This window comes from Fulmarus glacialis, unplaced genomic scaffold (genome assembly GCF_000690835.1).
Source record: "Fulmarus glacialis isolate BGI_N327 unplaced genomic scaffold, ASM69083v1 scaffold8566, whole genome shotgun sequence".
NCBI lineage: Eukaryota > Metazoa > Chordata > Aves > Procellariiformes > Procellariidae > Fulmarus > Fulmarus glacialis.
In genome coordinates, this window is record NW_009220036.1 from 29,702 (window position 1) to 52,467 (window position 22,766).

Consider the following 22,766-nt stretch of genomic DNA (forward strand, 5'->3'; position numbering starts at 1 on the left):
AAAATGCTCACACGGTCATCTCAGGTCTTGTAAAGCTTGCAGTCTGTACCTCTGTGTTCTCTTTGAGTCTTTAAAACCTGAGACCGTGGAAGCTTTTCTCACTATTGAAGTAGCCAGGGTACTTCTCATTAACGTAGACATTGCTCTCTTTTCTGTTGTCATAATATACACTGGCAAGGACTGCGCTTGAGTAGTGCCATTGCATGTGAAATTGCCATAGTTAAGGGAGGTCACTTTTAGGGCCTTTGGAATAAAAATGCTCTGTAAATAAAGTCAGTATTAACTTTAACAAAGTTACACCACCAGAGTTAAGAAAAGTCAACACAGTTGGACTGTTTTCATACTGACTACAAGCTGTGTGACTTGTCTGGAATCAATATTCTGAAAGCACATCAAGTAAACAAACAGGCATACAGCTGTGGATATAGAACCCCTTTGCCTTGGAGAATAATAGTGGTGTTTCAAACTCCTGAAATCCGTATTTCTCTGCAGTGCCTAGAGACCAAGCTGATGGGCATTTTTGTAAATCCTTTCACATAAATTAAGCAACTAGATAATAAGTCCTGCCAAAAAGCTTTAATCAGGTGTCTTATATAATTTAATATAGATGATTTGGAAGACTTTCACTATGGAGTTTCTCATGAGAACTGAATCTGTTCCTCATTTCATTTTCCCATTGCTCATGTTCAGGGATTTCTTGGCAGTGCAAAGTTAGTTGCAGGCAGAAATATCAGTATACATTCTGAATGGAAGCCTTTATTAGTACCTATTTTTCAGAAGCATCTGGGTATTTTTGAAGACAGTTTTATTTGACTACTTCCATAACAAACATGCAGGGAAGGGGAGAGTGTTACGCTCTAGAAGACACTTGTAGCTAGCTAAATTTTGCAAAAAATGAGTCCTTTGTGACTTGAATTTTAACTTCAGTTAAAATATGGAATTATTCTACTCTACTGGGTACTAATACTGCTGTATTGGGGTTTTCTGCAAGGTATATGGAAAAATAAATTGCATATAGAAAAAAATCCCCACCAAAATGCTCTGAAGAGTCTATACCCTCCAGCTGGAATTTCTGTGTCTGCCTTTTAATAGGCAGATCTTCCTCAGCTGCATGGGATTTTAATAATTATCAAGAAGAAATTTCTTGATGGTATTACCTGTTGGTGCATAGGTTATTCATTTAAAAAAAAAAAAAAGACATTTTGTCTCCTCTTTCTTGTAAGTTATGTGGGAGACAATCCCTGGCTACTTTTAAGTTGGAGTTTAGGAAGTTATATATGTTATATTTCTCTGTACAACCAGGAACTGGATTCAGCAAATCAAGTAGATCCCTCTCAGTTCTCTTTTAAACATCTCATTGATTTCAGGAAAGCAGCTTTGTGAATGATGAGATGATATTGCTTTAGTTTATAATTTGTCCTTGCCTTATTATGTTGAGGTTGCACTCTCTTCTTAGAACCCTTGCTAGGATGTGATACATGGTGCCACTTACCATACTACCTAGAAGAGCACTGCCTAAGAGCTGAGCTAGGTGACTTAATAGGTTTCTTCTATTAATAATTTACATGTACCTGAGGCTCTTATGGTATTTGTTATGTTCCAAATGTAACATTAGGCATCCCACAATAGTTTCAGACAAATAATAATTAATTAATATGCAAATATATCAACTGAATATGACTTTGCAGCCTTTCAGTTATTGAGTACTGTACAATGCCGATGTGCATTTATGAAGACAGGTCTTCCTCTGTTGACTCATCCACTTAATTTTGCTCTCAGCTGTGTATAGGCAGATAATGATTTCTTTGCTCTTGAAAATTTGAATGTGCATATTGTTGTGGCTAAAGCAGGCATGTGACTGGGTCTACAGATGAAAATGCAGGTGTTCTGTTCTAAAAAAACAAGCCAAAAATTCAGTTCTTACACAAATTAAAATTTTCCAGTATCTACTTCTAAATTCATTATTCTCTAAGTAAATTAATGGTTGCAATGTATATGAACAGGCCTATCTATGAGATAGTTTGGATGTGACTTGCACCATTTTAAACACTCTCTTTCCTAGCAGTGCTATTCTACAATTCTCTGCTTTCAACACTTATTCAAATGTTGCAGCTACTCCATAGGCAGTTTCTTTTATATATTAGATTTGGTTTTTTTCAACTTGCATACAGCAGAATCTGTGACGTTTACTGAATCTATGGCAGTAAAAGCAATTTCCTAAAATTTGACTAAATACATTTAAAATACTTTGATTCTTTTTTCAAGTAATATTTGCATAGTGGAGACTTGGGGCTTTCTTGCTGCTTTCTGATTTTATTCTACCCACGTAATAGGAATGCAAAGTAATTCTGATGTTACAAAGATCAGAATGAGATCTCTCAAATTCAGAATGAGTCTTTAGACTGGTCTGCATTCTGGGGAAAAATTTCCAAAGGACAAATGTAATAATAACAAAAGAACCTCTCAAAACCAACCAACCAAGAAAAGAACTGAGTGAATACTCACATGCCTGGAGTACTGTGGGTAGGGAGGGGAGATACCACTAAAGCAGAATCCAGAACAGTTGCTCTTCCTGGCCCTTAAACTGACCTTGGCCAAATCTTTGCCACTTCATGACTCAGTTTCACTATCTGTAAAACATTGACACCAATACTGACTCTCCTTTGCTTTGAACTTAATGAGTGGAAAAGGTTTCCTAATACTACTTTTAATTTCTTGCCAAATATCTCCTATTCCAAATGAAACTTGAGATGGAAAGTCCAGGAGTTGCAGCTTTGGTTCAGAAGTTTGGTATTTAAGTTCCGACCCTACTACTTTGAATTTCTTGCCAAATATCTCCTTGATATAGATATAGAAACTTGAGATGGAAAGTCCAGGAGTTGCAGCTTTGGTTCAGAAGTTTGGTATTTAAGTTCCGACCCTGGCTTCCCATTTGGCCTTGAACAAATCTTGTTAGCCCCTTAGTCCTGAGGGACTCTGGTTCCCATCAGCTGCCAGTTAAACCAGTGACATCTTGGTTCCTAAACACATCTCTGTGCCCCTCATGTTTTATAAGTTTTATGGTGTTAGAAGACAGAAATAGAAAGCTAAATTAGGCACGAATCTGGCTGAAGCTTTAGATATTAGATTGTGAGGCCATCTTGTATGGCCAAATTCTCTTTCATGGCTAGTTCTAGCTGAGTAGCTGGAAAGTTTCTTGCTACTGCAGCCTCTTAGCTATGACCATGTCATTTTTTTTTCCACTAACATCTCTTTTTCATGTAACTTAGGCTGTAATCCTTGAGTTAAGAAATCTCAGAAGTCCACAGAACTGTGTTAACATTACTTAATCTCTTCTTTGTGTGCGCTTTGTACTTGTTCTTTATATTATGAGCAATCCCTTTACTTTGTATTTGTGCAGCACCTACCATAATTGTCTATGACTTGGCCTTCCACATGGAGCTAAAAGCCCATAGCAGTTTTTACTCTTTCTGTATCTCATAATCCTGATATGAGGAAAAATACAGAAAAAAAAGCTGTCAGAAGCCTTTGTACTATCATAATGGCAACATGTAAACACCTTTGATGGAGACATTTTATTGCCAATCAAAATCAAGCCATTTAAATTGATATTTTCAGCAAATCACCACTGGTGTGAGACTGTTGCCAGAGTTCCCAACTCCAGTATGATGTCTGAAGAATCATTGTTATAAAAACCATGGAAATAAAAAAGGAATTGGGCTGACATTGTTCTATTAAGTAATTTTCAAGTATGGATCAATACCTTGCATTAGCAGATATTAGGTCCAAGACAGCTTGAAGGAACACACACTTATGCAGCAGCTTCTGCTTTTGTGGTTCAGAAGAGTCAAATGGTACAGACAATGGAATTGCAACTCTCTGGGCTTTTAGTAAAACCAAACCCATACAATACATGCTTTTAGTGGAGCAGTGGGCGAATGCTGTGTGATAAAAAGCATTGACACTGTGGCTATTAGGAGTACTTAGAATATAAATACTGGCTCGTCTCTCTGCCTAAGGTAAAACACTGGAATTTGAAGAAAAGGCCAAATCTATTAACCTATTGACAATCCATTCCAGAAACCCTTGACTCTTGGACAACAGGTCTGAAAGACAGAGATTCAGAAGCTGGACCCTATCCAATGGTGTCCTTACTGTCATGACATGCCTATTGTAGAATTGTCATTCAACAGTGAAACCATATAGTGTATCTTTAAGAAATGAAAAGAAAGGAATAAGTGGATGGTTATTTAAAAGTTAAGGCTTGCTTCTTTCTTTCATAATAAGATTGACGTAATCACATCATCGTGTTATCAAGCATACTGAGGCCTGATTCTGTCCCTGCTCCCCTGATGTACACAACCTGCAAGAAAACTGTAGCCATTTGGAATGAATTCCCTCAGCTGGTGCATGGTATAGGAATGATATAACCACCGTGTAGGAAGTGTAAAACTGGTAAAGCTTGATTTGTAAGCATCACAGTTCCCTTCTTGTAATGAAAATAGGGTGCACTAAATGACTAACAGAGGAAACCACTCAGCGAAATGCTTATATTAAAAGCGTAAAGCCTCAGCAGGCCCACAGTAATCAATTGCCCTAAACTGAAGCCCTGGCAGCTTCTATGAATTGCTATTGATTTCAACTACTAGTCAGTGAATCTTTCAAGGACTAGGCTGGAATGTAGGTGTGAGAGTGCAGACAAAATTAGGAGCTGGAACAAACCTCTGTGGAAAACACAGGGAACAGCCAGGTTTGGGAAGATATGTTATGCTGAAGTTTATTTTTTGAAAGTGCTTAAAAATTGCAAAAACCCAAGTCCCACGCAGGGGTAAAAATGAAGCGTCACATCAGCATATATTGAAATGAGAAAGATGAGAATTTTGGTTTTCTTGTGAAGTTATTATGGAAAATTCTGTCTGGCTTTTTAAAGAAAGCCTCTCTCCTCCATTGCATTTGAATAAAGGGGGGCACAATTAATTTTTTTTCTGGAGCCTTCATCTGACTATACAAATTATTTCCTTCTTGCAGTGAATCCTCAAGTCATATAAAAATGATTCAAAAAAATGATGTAAGATTCAGTCCTTTATATGCTATAGCTTGTGAGTTGCAAGTTTGTTTTCTACAAAATTCAGTTTCTTGTAGAATTCCTTGATGGTTTCAGGAAGACAAAGCAGCTATTTCTTTATGCATACTGTTTGCTTCAAAGAGGTTTTAATCTGTTTTGAGGAGACCGCTATGTTTCCAGTATCATACAAGAAAACTCATTCTGGAGCCTTTTTTGCTCAGCAGAAATTTCCACATTCTCATTATACATGTTTTGGCATGAGCATAAAGCAGGCATGCTTGTTTATATTCTAGCTGATCAAGAGGAGAAGTCTGATTAATGTGAATTTTGGATCAAGGTGAGGGTCATCTTTGTAACCTGCATTAAAAGGAACTTTATGGAGTAACTTCTCCCAGAGGGGGATATTTCCGTTAGATCAATGGCCCAGAGGCAGTGGAACAAATCTTCTTCCTCCTGTCATCCTCATTTTAATATCAGCTGCATAACAGCAGCACAAAATACTGGATTAGAACTAAACATACCGTATAACTGAATCATGTACTCAGATCGCATCCCTCACACTGCATATCATTGCAGGTTGTTAATCATGCCTTTCCTTATGCTCTTTCCTCCTTCCTCTCCCACTGTTTTGCTTCCTTCCCTCCCTCCCCTCCCTCAGGTCTTTTCCTAAAGCCTCCTTTCTCCTCTCAGTCAGGTCCTGTCCTGCCTGCTCGCTCTCCGATGTTGTACCTTGTTCTTGAATCATTTTGGGAAAGCAACATAGACACACTTAGCCAAAGGTAAAGGTTACATTGCCTTAGAGTATCTTGGTTGCCTTTCCCAAAATTAACTCCTGGTCTTGTAGCTCTGCTAACCCAACTGTAAGAACATAATCTCTCACCATTGTGGTCTGAAGCATAGTAGACCTTTCATTTCCATTTTGCTGTGGAGAGCATCTAGAAAATCTGTTGGCCTCTTCATAGCTTTATCCCGTTTCCCTGAGCCAAACAATGGAGGGAAGGCCTGGTATGTAAGACGGCAAACAGTTGGGTTAGGAGGGACAGACCTGTTCTGTTTTCTGTGAGCAAGAAGATATTTTCTGTTCCTTGTTTTAATGTTAATGAATTAAAAGACTGCCAATGCATTCCGGCCCATCGCTGGCAAGGTGCCAGTTCAGCCTTCCCTTAGTGCAAGTATCTACCAGGGGTCGAAATGCCTCGTTCTTGGCAAGCATGTGTGGGAGTCAAAGCAGTGTGAAGATCTTTTTCATTTTCTTAGGGGAGATTCCTACCCTGTTCAGGCACAGGAACACCAGCTTTTTTAGGACGACAGAATTATACCCTAGTGCACTGCCAATGGTAAACTCTTTGGTCGTCCTGTCTTAGATAGCTTTGGTCCTAGTTGTTTTGTCCACACTCTGAAAATGAACCGCACTACGTGTGGTACAACAGGAGACAGATGTGACTGGTATTTCAGATGTGAGTGAACTGGGGGAGAGGGACCGTGCCCCACTCAAGACATCCCTCCACAAGATACGATTCCAAGGGAAGTTGATAGCATAGGAGGCGACTCTGCAGATTTGTGCCAGTAGAATACTTTTCCCTTTAGAAATGGAATTTTCATTTAATCAGTTTCTGCCAGATTCCCTCTTCTTTGAGCTCTTCAAGTTCACCATAGGGCCTGTTTCTGAAGCACACTGTCTGGTCCAATTTTTTTTATATTTTCCTGCCATGCGACGTTGTGCTTAAAAGGAAGAAAAAGACACAAAGGGAAGATGGAAAAATAGAAATGTGAAATGTCTGATGGGAGATGCTTGCCCTTACCATGTCATGCTCGTTTAAATACAGTTCCCACACATCACATGTCAAGCTGTACTTGATTGTTTTCAAATAGATGGCAAAAATCATGAGAGGAGGAAGATGTTCTTTTGTGTGACATGTTCTTCTTTTGATACATTGGGTTCTGTAGCTGTCAAAGCAAAGGCTGTTTTTCCATCTATTATTACAAATGCATTTGGGTAAATCTCTTCTGCAACTCTCTATTCCCTTGATTGTTTACTTCAATACAAGTGTTACTGTTTTATTTTTTCTAAATTTTCAGTGGTGCATTTTCTCTATGATCCTCAGCAGGCAATCTCTATGATCCTCAGGCAACTGAGGTTCTTTCTCAGTGGAGATTTAGCTCACATCTGGAAATGCAGTCTGTTTCAAGTGTTTTCTGCTTTTCTGGCAGGAGAATGGAATATTTAATTTCATTATTCAGCACAGGGTTATTCATTTCATGCAATGAAGGGAAATTCATCAATATTGTCTTCAGCATCCAGAAAAATAATACTTACCATGACTGTTTCACATACTCTATTTATATTTTATATCTTTCTCATCACTCAGCAATTATTCATCTCTGCTGAGAGGTGAAATTCTTGTACTGAGTTACTGTAATTTCTCTGAACTCCTGAAAGCAATTCAATCACTGAAAACAATTGCTTTTACTTAAAGATATTTCTTGAGACAGATTCACCAAATACAAATAACTGAATAAAGGTTATTTTTTCCTATTGATTTTCAAGAATATTTAGTGATGCTTTATAAAAGGGGTAAATCAATGATGCAACATCTTAATATTCATTGCACTAATTTTAATCATGATGGATTCTTGGAGATGGATGCAAATGTGATAGTGCAAGTAAGTGGGAATGCAGTTGAAATGCAACATTAATTCATTCCCAGTTGTTATTAAATGTCACAAGATATTCATAGTTTTGCTGATATTTTCCTTTTTAAACCACTTGGTGTAAAAAAAAATCATCAGTGTGATATATTTGTCTATGCAAAGTCATCAAGATAATAATCTATGAATCTTTTGTATTATGTTTAATTTCAATGTAGCGTCCCAGATCTGCATTTTTGGGAAAGATCAAAGTATAGACTGTAAAGGTGGTGATAGACTGTACCCCATTCCCACAGAAATCAATTAAAGGTCTTCTATTTGGGAAGTGGGCACAGTGGGAACAGAAACAAGCTTACTATCATGATATGTGGTTTCTCTTGCCATCAGTAAAACAGATTTTCTCATTTATCTTATCCTCTGAGATGTTTAAATTTTGAACATCAGCTGATTCAAATTTTATGTTTGGGGAATCCAGGCACTGAGATGATTTGTGTTCAGGGCACTGAACTGGGACTCGGTAGATCTGGGTTTGTTCTGTCATGCATTTCCCATGTGATCTTATGCAAATCCTTTATTGCCTCTCGCACAGCCTCATCAGTAAAATAGGGTAATGTTACTACTCTTCTTGTTCGAAGGATTTGTTAACATTTGGATGGCTTATCTACAGTGGATTGCTGAGGGCCATATGAAAATGTACAATCTTATTTAAATGTACTGCTTTACATATATATCCTTCTTTCATTTTATGCTTCTACACCTACTGCTTTCTTACAGCCCCCTCATGGGACTCTTTCTTTCATTCTTTTCTTTATAAGCAATCTTCCACAGACTGGCCTTCTCCTCCAAATACATGCTAATTGGGTCCTGGTTTTTAAGCTCACCAAGGCAGGTCATATGTATGAGTGGATATATATGTGTTAGAGAGGCACTATGTGAGCTGGGGCTGTACTTCATGTGGATAATCTTTGGTGATCCGACTGACAGGTTTGTGCTTGGGAAACTAGATCTTTGATGTGTTTTTGTTCCAGATATGTCCACTTAAATGATTCAGATGTACAATTCTCAGTCACAGAAATTCATATTGATTTCAGTAGCGAGCATCGTTTACATAAAAATCCAAGAATGCCATTTCAGATACTTCCTTCGCAAGTATTCAAATAGCAAAATCAATGTTGTGCACAATTTTTTTTAGAAATGATATTATCTTAGTATATATTCACACAAAACTATTTGCATCAATCCGTCTGTGTTTGCCACATTTGCCTTTGCAAAAAAGTACATTTATTGTTTGAGGCTTAAGTTGTGTGTATTTTTTAGCTTAAGTTGCATGATCATAAAAGCCAGTGAGCCTTTACTCGAGTGAGCAGTTCTGAGCTGTACATTGTTCCCTATCAATCAGTATAAACTGGGATAGAGCAGCGATTTCAATAGCAACTACAGGAGATACAGCTACCTGCTCTCTATAGTTTTAATGAAGGTGAGAATTCCATATCCCCTGGAATACGGTTTCTTTGATGTCTTTGTTTGCACAGCATGGACAAATGTTGACCTACTAATGGCATCTGCTGTAAAACCGTTGCTGACTAGTGGCTCTTTGAGTTTGGTATAGATGGGGCAGGTATGGAAGTTTAAAAACACCCTACTGCCAAACAAATGAGTATATCTTTATCTAAAAGCATTAAATGTATGGACGTTTACATGCTTCCTTCAAGAAGGCAGGAAGAGTCTTGGTTTACCTGCAAACAACTGCATTTTCCTTAATGAAACTTCCATTCAGACATTGTAGATATAAAGCCAGCCAATATGGAGGACCTGACGGAAGTGATTACAGCCTCTGAGTTTCATCCCCATCACTGCAATCTCTTTGTCTACAGCAGCAGCAAAGGATCCCTGAGACTCTGCGACATGAGGGCATCGGCTCTCTGTGACAAACATTCCAAGCGTAAGTCCTTGCTTCATTGAGCCCCAGATGTCATTAAAGTCGTCTTATTCATGGACAGCATGTAGATGTGTGCATACCCCAGTGTATTAGCTTCCCAGTTGCAGGCACAGTTAAAAAGAAAAACAGCAAAAGGAAGAAAATTTCCTCATCTATACAAGTATTACCTAGGAACTTGATAACAGTCGTGTCTGTGACTGGTTGCCCTTGTGGTTCTTATTGCAGGGATCAGTGAAGAACCCACAACTCTCTAGCACAAGAGAGATGATTCCCTACAAATAAAATATTGGGACGGAGGAGTACTTACGTAGATGAGCATACTGTTTTGTATACACCACTACTGTTCTGAATACTGCAGCAAGTAAATTTTGTCATTCAAACTGCCTTCAAAATTTTGAATCCATTTTCTGGATTAAAATATGTCGGAGTCCTTCCTAAAAATTTAGCCCAGCATTCCCTATATGTACTTTTTCAATAATGTGTCTGTACAGATACACAGGAAATAATGCAATAAGTAATACTGGGGGAGGAGGGGAAGATATTGTATTGGTATAGAAGGGGCCATCTGTCCTAAAGTGATTTTCTGTATCCTGTGAAATTTTGAGACAGAACCACAAATCCATGACAGTTCATATCTGAAACCTACATAAGAACAAGGAAGTAAAATGTAAAAATGTGGGGCTGTCTGTTCTCGAAGTAAAGGATGAAGGAAAATGCATGTTCATAACGTCTTGCTATCAGCTATTTATAGACCAGATAAAACAGAATATGGTTCTTCCCACCAGTAATCTGGCAAGCCTGGGCACTTTGCCTTGTGCAAACAACCTGTTTATTCCTGATCTTCTGAGACTGAAAACCACCAGACAAAGGCATTGTGTCATGTGGCTGGTTCCTGTGAGGAGCTGAGAACCTAATAAATGAACTGTGGTGGCTCTGCTTTAGCCACCCTCAGGACTGGGGCTTCCAGGACAATTCCATCTCACAGAATTGGCTCTTCAATTTCTTTTGCAATGTTGAAACATTGGGAAGGAAATTCAGGAGAAATTCTCTTAGTGCCAGGGGCACATAAGAGGTTTTATGTCATTCAGTTCCTACTTGAATCTTTTGAGGTAGGCGGGTCTTATTAGTAGGGGTGGGAGGGGGGGGAAGAAAACATCTGAAGATTCAAGTGAGACATAAGTGGTGCACAGATTTAGCACACAAGCTATTTTTTTAACTGAAGTAAATGTACTAAAGAACCTATGACTAGGCCTTTTGGCTGCAAGAAGTGCACGTGCTCAGAACCTCTTAGGGTGTGGTCTCCAATTATAGAAAATAACCTTTCAGGACAATTTCCTAAGCAGAGAAGTGTTTTACTTTAGTTAGCTGTATCCCCTTGTACTTGTAGGGGAAATTCAATACCATGAAGTGAAATGCAAGCATGATACAATCTGGCACGTTGTTGTGAGTTATCCTGTCCCGCTTAATTGTTTTGTTCTATAGTACTTTCATTTCTTCTTGCTAATAAGGCCTCCGTGCCCCTGTAACTCAGTGCCAAATGCCAACTGTAACTTATTAAAACAACAATACAGTAACCCTGGATGAAAGAAGGCATTTTATGCCAGAAGGGAGCGCAAGGTCTAATGGTCATTGATTAAACCCTATTTTCCAGATCTATGAGTTAGAAAATAGCCATTTAATGTAGCATTGCTGCACTGAACTCAAGTCAAGCTCATTGAGAAGCTGAGTGTGTACAATACAAAATTGATACAGCAGTGGTAGAACTTCCAAAGCATTAAAAGGAGTAGGCCCGTGTACTGCTGATTGGAGGGGTTTGAGTACAGCTCTCAGAGGCAAGCAAAGCTAAATATATAAAGCCCATAGCAAGCTAAAAGGATATATCATAAAAAACAATAAGTCTGGGAAATCAAATATTTGCACAATTGTCCCTCCAGTACCTTCACTGTGCATCTGATGCCTCTTTACAGTTGCTTTACAGGTGGTGCATATGCACGATCGGTACCTACTCTCCTAGCTCAGCTTGCCTTTCTACCTTTCCCCATAACTGACTTCACTTCTCAACCAAAACAGCTACGACCATAGTCAATGTAAACCCTCACGTTCTGCCATGCAACCCTACTTTCTTAATTCAGTCTAATATCACTATGTGCTGTATTTCAGATGCTGTTCCGAAATGGTAATGGATATACATATTTTTAGGGATAAAAGATCCAATGTAAAACTTACAAAAAATACCTGGATGCTGAGCATACGTGGTGAATTTTGGTTTCACTCCTTTTTCAGACCCTTTGTTATCCAAATCTTTATAGCTGGGCTAAAGTCAGTTGCAGCTTTTAGGGGAAGGGCCCTTCCATTTGTACAAGTCTAGAGAGTGCCACAAATAATTACTGTGCCATACTGTACAAATAAATTACATACTAATATCTGTAGTGTAAGTCACTGACACAGGATGTTAATAAATTATAGTGTTCTTGAAGATTTCTGTTTTGCTAAACTCAGTGGCAAAATCTCTCTGTTCAGCATTAGTGACAGCAACACTACAAGGTTTCCCTTATAAATCTTTCATGGCTCTGACATGGAAGAGACAAGAGACTTCTTCCATATTTACTTATCCTTTGTGCCTATGCTGAGATTTATTAGCAAGCTGCCAATTTGTGTGATGAGCTATAATGGGGAACTCTGTCCCTTAGAAAAATGGTCTCAGACCACCAAATCCATCCATAAGGCATTGACAGAATATCAGGTCAGTAGCTGAGTTTTAAATTCTCATTGAGATACTGATAAGGTGTGATAAAATGTGTTGTTTTTCTAATAGACTACTTGAAACTGCTTCTTATAACACCTCTTTAATAGATCATGCAATGCTGGGTGAGCAATCGGAAGCAGAACGTATGTGGCCATTACGAATGGATATCCAGGAAAGCCCAATCTGTAACCATAGGGGAGATACATACATAATACTGTTCCGTGGTATTATTAGACTTCGCAAGTAGTGGAGAGAATTCCATCAAAATAATCTGTAGAGAAGGTAAAAAAGAGATGCATGTCCCTGCTTATTTAGAATATTAGAGGGATGAGAATAAAGAAGAAGGTGTTCTTGCAGTCCACAGGGTTATAGGTAAAGATTTAAAACAGATGTGAAAGTCAGACTCAAGTAGCAAGAAATAAGGAATTAATTTAAATAATATGGAAGCTGTCATCTAAATAGCGTATGTGGCAAAACATCCAAAGATCATCTTTGAGGTGTTATTCAGGCAACATGCATGGCAATGCAGTGTAGAAAGACGGCAGTATACTGGAAATCGGTGACAGCAGCCAAACAAGGGAAGCTAACAGCTGCAAAAGAATTTGTTGTTAGAGCAGTTAGCTGGGAACATCCAAGAAATAAAAGAACTACCCCCCACTCAAAACTCCATAAATTCTCATGCAAGGGATTCAGGTGACAAGGAAGACAAGCATAAGGATACTGTTGCAGTAAGAGCGTCCTGACTAAAAAACACTTACAGCAGTATAATATGCAACTGTTCAATTAACAAATAGTTGCTAATTTGGTTTTGATCTTTTCTTGCTAATATGATGTTCAGAGGTCCTTATAAATGTGCATGGAGATAATACCATTCTTCCAAACAGCTTGTAGACTAGATAGGTACATAGGTACAAATCATCTAATAAAGCAATCAGCTAAAGAAAACTGAGCTTGAGCATGTGAAGTTGGAAAAAAATGAAGAGCTTTTTCAGTAGTTCATCAGAATTATTAAATTCAGAATTAAGTAAATAACTGTATAGTTATGCAACATGGAAATTTGAGTCACTCAGGAGTATAACTCCTATTGATATTCTGTGTAATAGCCTTAATATCTTAAAGTCATTGCATACTTCAGAAGTTATAATCTATTTAAATGTTGCTTTAAGGGTTTTTAAAGTGTTCATTTCTTAATATGTATTTGTAGACTAAAACCCTATTTCTAATTACCCATTACCCATGTGCAAAATTTACAACAAAATACTTCAAGGAAGGAGAAGCTGCAGTTTCAAGTTTATTGCTCCATGTGCCATGGTGGTCTTTAAAATAAAACTTCGGGGTTACATAATGCAGTTAGCCTCTGTCACCATTAGTTCATGCTTTCCATCCTCCATACAGACTTCACAAGCTTCTGACATCTGGGTCTATAACAGGAGCCATTGAGAGCCCCCCTCCCTTTGACCGAAGAAGCATTTGTAGATGACAGGCAATCCTAACAGCCGTTTTCTCTGGAATCTCCCTGAAAGTGGCAAAGCATCTCAGCTGGTGACTTCCCAATTCCATGGGATGGATAACCAGTATCTTAAAAGTATAAAATGGTCTTCGGAGCAATGCAGAGTGAATTTGAGGTTTGGTTTGTGACCCAAAGATGCCAGCCAAAGATGGTGGTGGTGTCTTTTTTCCTTGAGAGTCCTTTACCACATTTTTACTTGAAATCCAGGCATGAAAGACATGCCAGCCCTTCCCCAAGGATAAATGCCACTATCCTGTCAGTCTGGCATGTAACTCAGTTTGGTTATCTGCTGGGTTTTTTTTGAGATTACCTTTGATTTTAAACTTAAGAATTCAGAACTGTGGAAGCAGCCAAAACAGAAATCAAGGATAATCTACTTGAACATGTTGAATTTTTAAAATTAAATTAATTATATTTACCAGTCGTTTAAAAGAGGTTAGAATTTCAGAGACAAGACAGCTTTCAGACCTCTAACTGAATATGGATTATCTTTCATTTGCAACAGAGAACAACTAGATGCACAAAAAAGCCTATGACAGAATATCCCTGCTGGATTTGCTAATTAATATCGACTTTTCCGAATGAATGATGCTTATTGTATGACTGGAAAAGAGACAACTTGTTTTTCTTTTATGTGAGCTTTACATTTAAAATATGCTTTTTATTTCTGCATCTGGTCTCGTGTCAGGTTGTCATCTGAGGCAGAGACAGCTGGCATTCTCCCTTTGTGCATTGAGAGGCCACTGTCAAAGTAATGTCCACTTCAGGCAAAATCTGCAAGGTTTCATGTGACAGGAGTGAAACTTATCTGAGCTTCCGTAATGATTTGACCCCGTGCTTTAATAAAGGCTTGTTCTCCTGATCCTAATTCTGGATTTATTTTATAAATATGCACTGCAAAGGCATATATTCATTGCTGATTTTATATCCCCAATGAAAAAATGTGCCTGTATCCTGATAATTTTGTAATTGTGACTGTCACTAAAGATCTGTTACCACAATTTCACACGTGCTAAACTAGATCCTGGAAGGGATCCTTCCTTGTGCAGGAATCCCATCGAAATTTGGTAGAAGATTCCCTTTAGCATGGGCTCTAAAGCTTCCATTCTGCTCAGTTTGGATGAATGTATAATAAAGACATTTAAAACATGGCTAAGGAAAATTCAAAAGTGTTTCTACAGAAATGCAATTATGTCTATATAGTATTTCCTCCAGTTGTGCAAGATATGTTAAAATTAAATCAGAGAAAGAAAAAAACTAGTTTATGTACTTCTAGCTATCAAATAGTAAGAAGAAAGATAAAAGCCTGAAGCAATGGTAAATGATTTATGATTGAAGAGGTGTTTCATTAACCCCTCTCCCCCAACCACACACAGATAAAGCAAATAATTGCTGTAAGATTGCTTTAATTATTCAGTCTATTAAAATTCCTGTCTTGTTTGCTTAATTTTTTAATAGCAACAAATACTGCTTTTCAACGTCTCATGAAACCAACATTATTCTTTCAAGATCCTGTTTCACTGGGAGAAAAAAAGAACCAGTTATCACTAACCTTATATATCAAGATCAGAAAGACTTACGCATGAATTTGGCTGTAGAGGAGTAGTAGTTTTATGTCCCATTAACTCCATGGAATTGCTCACAACACGTGGCATTAAACACGCACATAAGTCTTTGTGAGACCAAGGTTTAAAGACGCTTGATCTTCCAGATTAGCTTTGCGTTTTTTCACTTCCTTGCTCTCTTTAGTGCTATTTCTTTTTATTAACAAACTCATTGGCAAAGTTACATTAATATAAGCAACTCTGTAGTCAATCTCCCACCCACTGATCTTTAGCTATTGATCTGGCTTTGCCTTTCAGCACTAATGCACTCTCTCTTGTGGTTTGTGACAAGCTGCAGCAACTCACTGCAGATGGTAGAACAGATTCTTAAATATTGATTTGAGGCTCCACTTTTAAAAGCTATACTCTCTAGAGGTATTGATGAGAAGCCTGGTTTTAATATTGGGTCATTGGATAAAGGAATGCTTTACAGTAGGTGGAATTTCAGTCTTGTGGTGTGGAAGTAGCTTCAGAAACTTGCTTTTACTCAGAGAAGGAAAATGATGGGTCAGTGACCAGGGCATGAAGAGGTGTCCTCTGAATTATATAAAAACAAATAGAAAATTGAAATATAAAAAGATACTACCTTTTCAGTTTAAAACAGCATAAGTAACTACAGGCTATGGTAATATAAAATGTTAAATAATTGTAGTTAGTTGTTTATACTTCATGTCTTATAAAATAATTGTATTTTAGATTGCTTATGAAGGTGGACTCAAAAATTCCCACACCGTATTGATAACCATATTAATCAGTGTAGAACATGAAGGCAAGATTGACATATTAACAAAACATCCTGATCTTGAAAGAGAATTTCTGAAGGAGGTGAATGTATAAGTGGATTGGCTTAATACAAAACAGTAAAACATTCAGAGATAGTGAAAGATAGAGTAAATAATAATGGTAAATCAAACTATTATCATAAACAATGAAGCTAAAAGGCATAAAGAGACCATGAATTTCAAAGGAAGCTTTGCAGTTGGTCTTGATTCACTTAGAGTGAACTCAGGAACTCTTCAGTATGAAATCCTAAAGTAGATTTTAAACAGTGCATAATAATGACTATAGCTGGGCAGACCAGAGGTCCTTCTAGCCCAGTATTCTGGCTCTGATAGTGGGCAGTAGCAACATCAGCAGAAAATGTAAGAACACAGCAAGTGTATAATCTTTAGCCTCTGCAATTTGCAGTTGGACACTTGGGGTTCAGGGACTTTAATGAGAGTGAACTGATTGCATTTAACAATACTCAAATGGATGTTTGGAGGTTTTTTTTCCTTGCATTTGTGCAGTTACTTTCAAACCTGTGTATAATTTTTACCATTCACAATATCTTTCAGTAAAGTCTTTAGTAGCTTAATTAGACATAGTATGAAGAACCATCTGCTCTGTACTTACCCTTTCCTAGTTTCACTTGGTGACCCCTACTTGTTGATTGGAAGAGACAGTGTACAAAGTGAACTGTCATTCCCTATTCATCCTTTCCATGCCACTCCTAATTACAACCCCCTCAGTCTTTCCTAGGCTAAGGAGTCCCAGTCTATTTAGTCATTCCCTGCGTGGAAGTAATTTGATACTTCTGGTCATTGTTATTGCCCATTTTTCTGTCTTCTTGAGACCTCTACCACATTAGAGAAAAGACCAGAACTACACATAGCTCAAGATGTGAGCACATCTTGAATTAAATGGCACCAAAAAAAAAAAGATTTCTGTGTTGAAGGATAGTAACAGGTGTCATGGACTTAAAAAAATGAATTTGAATAGTATTTTTATATAAATTCAGTGAAATTTAGCTTAGGGTTTTTATACTAAACTTTGTGAAATATATATTGTGGAGTAAATCACAGCTGTCCTGGGGAATGGTGCTAATTTACCATCTAAATATATTAGAGTATAGTTAAATAATTTGTAAGATTTTTAGCTTAGGATCATGTTTGTGAGAAACATTTAATTAGGATGACCATGTATTCCGGAAAAAAAGAATGTTTAAAAGTGTTTATCAGCTGTCAGGAGAGCATATTGGTTTTTGTTCCTTTTGCAAGCTGCTGTGGCTGGTCTGTCAAGATGGGTGAGATTCCATACATTTCAAGGTACCGTTTTCTGGTACATTTTAATCAGGTATTGCAGCCATTTTCATTTGGGATCTGAAATGAAAGAGAGACTTTATTTAGATGATAAATTGGTTCGCCTGGGACTGCATCTGTTTTCTGTGTTTATGAAACTCAAAGCCCGCTGAGAGATTACCTGATCCACCCCCAGTATTTCCAGGTCCAGCTGAAATACACCTGTTGTGTACATGTATAACCCAGAGGTTATCTGCAATACGTCCTGAATTCTGGCTAACTGCAGACTGTTTGCATGCTTGGATAATAAAAAAGAAAATTATTCTCCCTCTCTTGTTCCAGCATCTTCGCTGGCTCTGGCCTCTGTGGGTCTTCTCCCTCCTCGTTAACTCCACTGCCTCTTTTCCCAGTGTTGCCAAAACTGTCTTCGCTCATTTGTAGCTGTGACCCTTGAACAAGAACTGGACAATTTTTTACATCCATTAGCTGTCTGTGGAGGGAGAGAGAGAGAGTTATTTCATAGTGCAGGATTTCCGAGGACTTAAATCTAAGTAACAGCATTTAAATGCTGTAAAAACAGAAGTTTTCAGGACAGGATGCAAACTATTAACAGTATCCTCTAGAAAAAAGCTTTATTAAGTTGTTATTTGTTCAGAAGAAGCTTTGTTTTTCTGCTACAGGGAATGACTTTTTAAGGCTGCTTATAATTTTATCCTATGAATGATGGAATTTCTTACCAAATCTGTGGACCTGGTAAGCTTTCATCTTCAAGTTTTCCCTGGTTTTGTTTTTGTTCCCCCCCAGATGATCACATGTTCTGCAATATATGTAAGCATGATTCATCTTTGCTTTTCTTTTTAAATATATTTGGCTTTGTAATAGCAAAAAGTTGGTTTTATCTGTAGTTCTGCTTTTGGTCGGCAGTAACAGAAATTTTCAAGGTTCATATCTTTATGCCTGAAGGAGTACACAGCGTTATCATCAAGAATCTTCTCCCTTGCTAGTTCTCTTTTTCTCTTTGTCTTGTTCACTGATATTTCACACTAAACCCTTGCAGTTACCATCAAGTGCTCAGGCCATGATAACAAAATTTTGCCAAAGCTTATGCTCTATGTTTCTCTCTTCTAAAAGCAATGAAAGATTTGTTTAACTGTATACAGTTGACATTTCTTCTATCCCATCAATCCATTATACACTTACAAATTCAGGTCAAAAATAACAAGTAGCTCCAGGTAGACTTTCATTATATTAGATAGATAGCTTTTCTAACCCCTGCCCCATATTATCTCAGATACTGTTATTGCTTTCCCTTTAGTTAGATCATCCTTCTTTGTGTTTTTAAAAACATTATTTGTATTTGTATTTTGGAACCACCTGCCTTGCAGCAGTGCTGTGAGTGCTTGTGTTTTTATTTCATCCAGGCAAGAGAGAAGGTAAGAGGAAAAGGAGAAGTGGAAGGAATGTTGAAAATTCAGCTGAGGCATTACCCAAGGTCCTATAGGATAATGTAGGGAATCATGCATACTCCTTGTTGCAATGATTTTGGGAGGAGTACAGGATTTTGTATGCTATATTGGATTCTGACACTGCACCCACCATATGAGCCATTTTTAGCATTATTATTATTTTTTAAAGTTCACATATGCCAGAATTTACACCCTGCAATGATTAAAGCTCTGCCCAGCAACCAAAATATTAATTTTCAGTGATACTGGAGTCTGGAGAATACCAGTGACTCCATCAAAAATGTGCATTCTTGGAAATGGGACAAACAAAGAGAAAAACCTTTTATGAGAACATGGGTTTTTATGTCTTCTGAGGCTGAGTTATCCCAACACCACATTGTTGGGATAATGGTTGGTTGACTCCTAAAATATGTTTTAGTTACAGTCTACTCACTACTTTTTAGTGGAGTGTGCACAGTAGTGCTGTTTGATTTATCACTTTCCTGTGTTCCTAGCTGTTTGATATCCCTCTTTCACAATTACGTCTTTGGGAAACTGGAACACGGTACAGCAGCTAAAGGTAGCTGGCAAAGCTGAAGAGGAAGGCAGCATCGGGGACTACCAGGTCTCTCTCCGGACCGTTATAGTGGGATTTCAAAGCATGCACTCACACCTCGTGGCCCTTGCAGTTTGTATGGTGTGTTTTGAGTGGAGTGAGTCATTCTAGACTACGCATTATCAGACGTTTTTGGCAATTAACGCAAAACTAAGAAACAAGATGTGTAAGAAAGGTTATATTCACATGCAGAGCCGTAATTTTTGTCAGCCATTAGTTCTTGTTTAGAATTGAACTTGAAGATTAGTTTGGGTTTTGGTTTTTTTTTTCTTTATTGGATGCGTCTTGTCCAAAATTTATAGCTTTGTATAGGTTTGTGGAATCAGGCCCATATTAAAATAAATGGGAAGTTGCAGTGGCAGCGCCCAGAGTGCAGCTCTGCGACACCCGGAGTGCAGCTCACTGGCTTGATGAGAGCCGCAAGGGTGTTAGTGGGAAGTGCCTGTGCACCACACTTCGTAGGTACTGCCCGAGGCGTCTGCGTTCTTTTGGCCAGTGTCTGGAAGGAAGCTGAGTGAGACGGACCTTTCCACCCACTCTGGCTGTTCCTGGCTTTTTTGGTTTTTCACTTTAGACATCTGCATATATTTCAGCATAATAAATGCACACCTTAGAGATGCCTTTTCTGTCTGCTGATTCTAAGGAAAGTCTCCATGTTTACATTAGATCAGAGAAATTCAAGGGACACTAGGAATTTTTTTTTACAAGAGATGAGAGTTTGTTTTTCAGCAGATGGCAGTTTCTTTTGAGAAAGAAGCAGCATATTTTTATGCTGCAGATTTTCTTCAGGATTCAGGAAAACAGTGCTCTGGCAAGTATCCTTCACCCAACCCATCCTTCTCTCCGAAGTCTGGACTTACTTCTGTGAAAAGCTACCCTGGTTTTTAACTTGTGAGCAGGAAGCCGTGCAGAAAGGGATTGGACATTTTTATTTCCCTAAGCAGACTTCCCAGCTTTTCTATCTATTTGCCAGTGGAGTAAGGGGCAGGAATGGTGTCTTACTTGGAGGCTCCTCTCCAACACTGGCTGTCCTCAGAGATATGCTCAGCTTCCCTCTGTAATCCCATGATATTTCTCTATTCCACAGTCGTGGAAGGTCGTATTTAAGTCTTAGCAGTGTCATGTGAAAGCTCAGCACACCACACCATTTGTGATTCCTATGTTCACTAGTCTGCAACTAGATAGGTAGCTTTGTGTCTTTCATATAGTTAACACTGTGAAGGTTATCAAGAAAAATATTAATGAAAGTTAAATACCCTTTTTCATGGCAAAAGTTAGTTATTAAGAAGTTAATCAAGAAATTAATTGAGGAGTATAATAGAATTTGTAATCGAATCTCAGTAAAGTTCTGATTCCAAGTCCTGGTCTAACAAGATTTATTTAGATATAGAAAAATAAGCTAGATTTGAAGTCTCGTGTTTTGGGTGCTGATTGCCCCCTGGCAGAAGAGCAGCCTCCAAAAGATAAGTCTAAACTGTAATGAACAGAAATTGTGTTTCCAGTGCAGGCTGGCAAACCTGATTTTGCAAATGGTGGGTTAGCACCATGTTTTCTCTTATCAGCTTGAAGAGGCCAGGGTTGAATTTGGATTGCTTGCCTGAGCTGAAGTCCAAGTCACATGGCTGTCATTGCCGTCCTGTTTCCAATTACTCAACTTGGATTAGCCAAACTGAATGAAGACTGTGCTTTTTTGCAGTGTATGCATAACCTTCTGTTGATGCTAAACCAGAAATAGCTAAGACCCAAGGACACTATGTCTCACCTTCATTTCTTGAGGCCAGTGCCTTGTTCTGGTTGCTCAGGCATATGCTGCTAGTTGCTAAGCTTCCTCTGTAACACTGGGAGCTGCTGCTTAATTTCCTGTAACAATTTTCCTGGCTTGGTTATGCTGACTATAGGAACTATCTGCAAAGAATTGCTGCTAATAAAATTTCTACCACTATCTTTCTGTAGTGATATGAGGCTTTCATGTCTGCATTAGTTTCTGCAGTTAATTAATCTAAGCCTTTCTAATACTTACTGTGGTAAGGATAGAAAAGCAATAAACAGTGCAGATAAGGGATGAAATGGTTTAATCTCATTAATTAACAAAATACAGAGTATCTAGGTACAAATACTACTCCTTTTCTAATCATTCGGAGTTGGACAAGACACATAGAGCCAAGAAAACACATCTTAGCTATAAATAAAGGTATAGTTCAGTTAGTGCGGTGTTTTTTTTTTTCTTTCCTGGTTTTAATAGCAACTTCACATCATAATTAGGAGGATGAAATTCCTGCCAGCCAAATACATAGTTTGGACAGATTAAAGGGAAGAGGTATGAGAAATGATAATTGCTTCGTGCTCGTCAGACTTCTATTGAAAGTCTGACAGGATAATTACAAAATACCTGCTTTGCAGAATCTCTAGGCAAATTTTTAAAGAGCTATTTAAAGTTGTTCGTTTACAGTCTGTCTGAAAAGTTAAGTTTTTTCCCCCTTTTTGAAGTCGTTCATTACCATTTAGATACGTGGTACATGTTCAAATATAGACCTTATTCTCATGTGCACGCCTGGCTGCATGCCATTGCCAGCCCCCAAAGAAAATTGCCCGTAATTTTTTGCATTACCCCACATACTTCACCCACATACTCACCCTTAACTTTCAGCAGAACATTTTTTCACCTGATGGAAACTGTAACCTTGTTGCTTTCCACAGTCTGAATCATAGTCATAGATAAATTAATTGAGAGAGAAATGTTCCAGTGGACTACACAAAAACATCTGTTTTGACTGACAGTAAAAAGTTGTTCTACTTTCAGCACGTTTTTGTGTCTCATCACATGGCTTGTCTTTACCTGCTTTTGAAACTTGAAAATGATGCTCACCAAATTGCCAGTTTTCAAAGAATATTCTAGACATAGTTGCCAAAACCCTACTGATTTTGCTGAGAACTGAAAGGCCCCGAAAGCCTGACTTTCTACTAAAGTTCACCATATGAGGCCATTGGGATCACAGGGCCACAGATACCTGCAGAAAAGCAAAGGAGTTGTCCTAGGTGCCTGTAGGCAGGGCTAGAGTTAGCGCAGGCTTTTTGGGGAAGGATGAAGAGACGTTGGTGAGTAGTGGACTACTACTGTAGGTAGCTACAGTC

At 38.2% G+C, this 22,766-nt stretch overlaps 1 protein-coding gene across 1 annotated transcript in view; it reads left to right on the forward strand.

Annotated features, from left to right (window-relative positions):
• Positions 1 to 22,766, forward strand: part of LOC104078816 (serine/threonine-protein phosphatase 2A 55 kDa regulatory subunit B gamma isoform) — a 46,249-nt gene that overhangs the window by 18,186 nt on the left and 5,297 nt on the right. Inside the window, exon 5 of the mRNA XM_009580600.1 lies at positions 9,492 to 9,656. Coding sequence (XP_009578895.1) covers positions 9,492 to 9,656 — 165 coding nt within the window. The remainder of the gene's footprint in view (positions 1 to 9,491; positions 9,657 to 22,766) is intronic.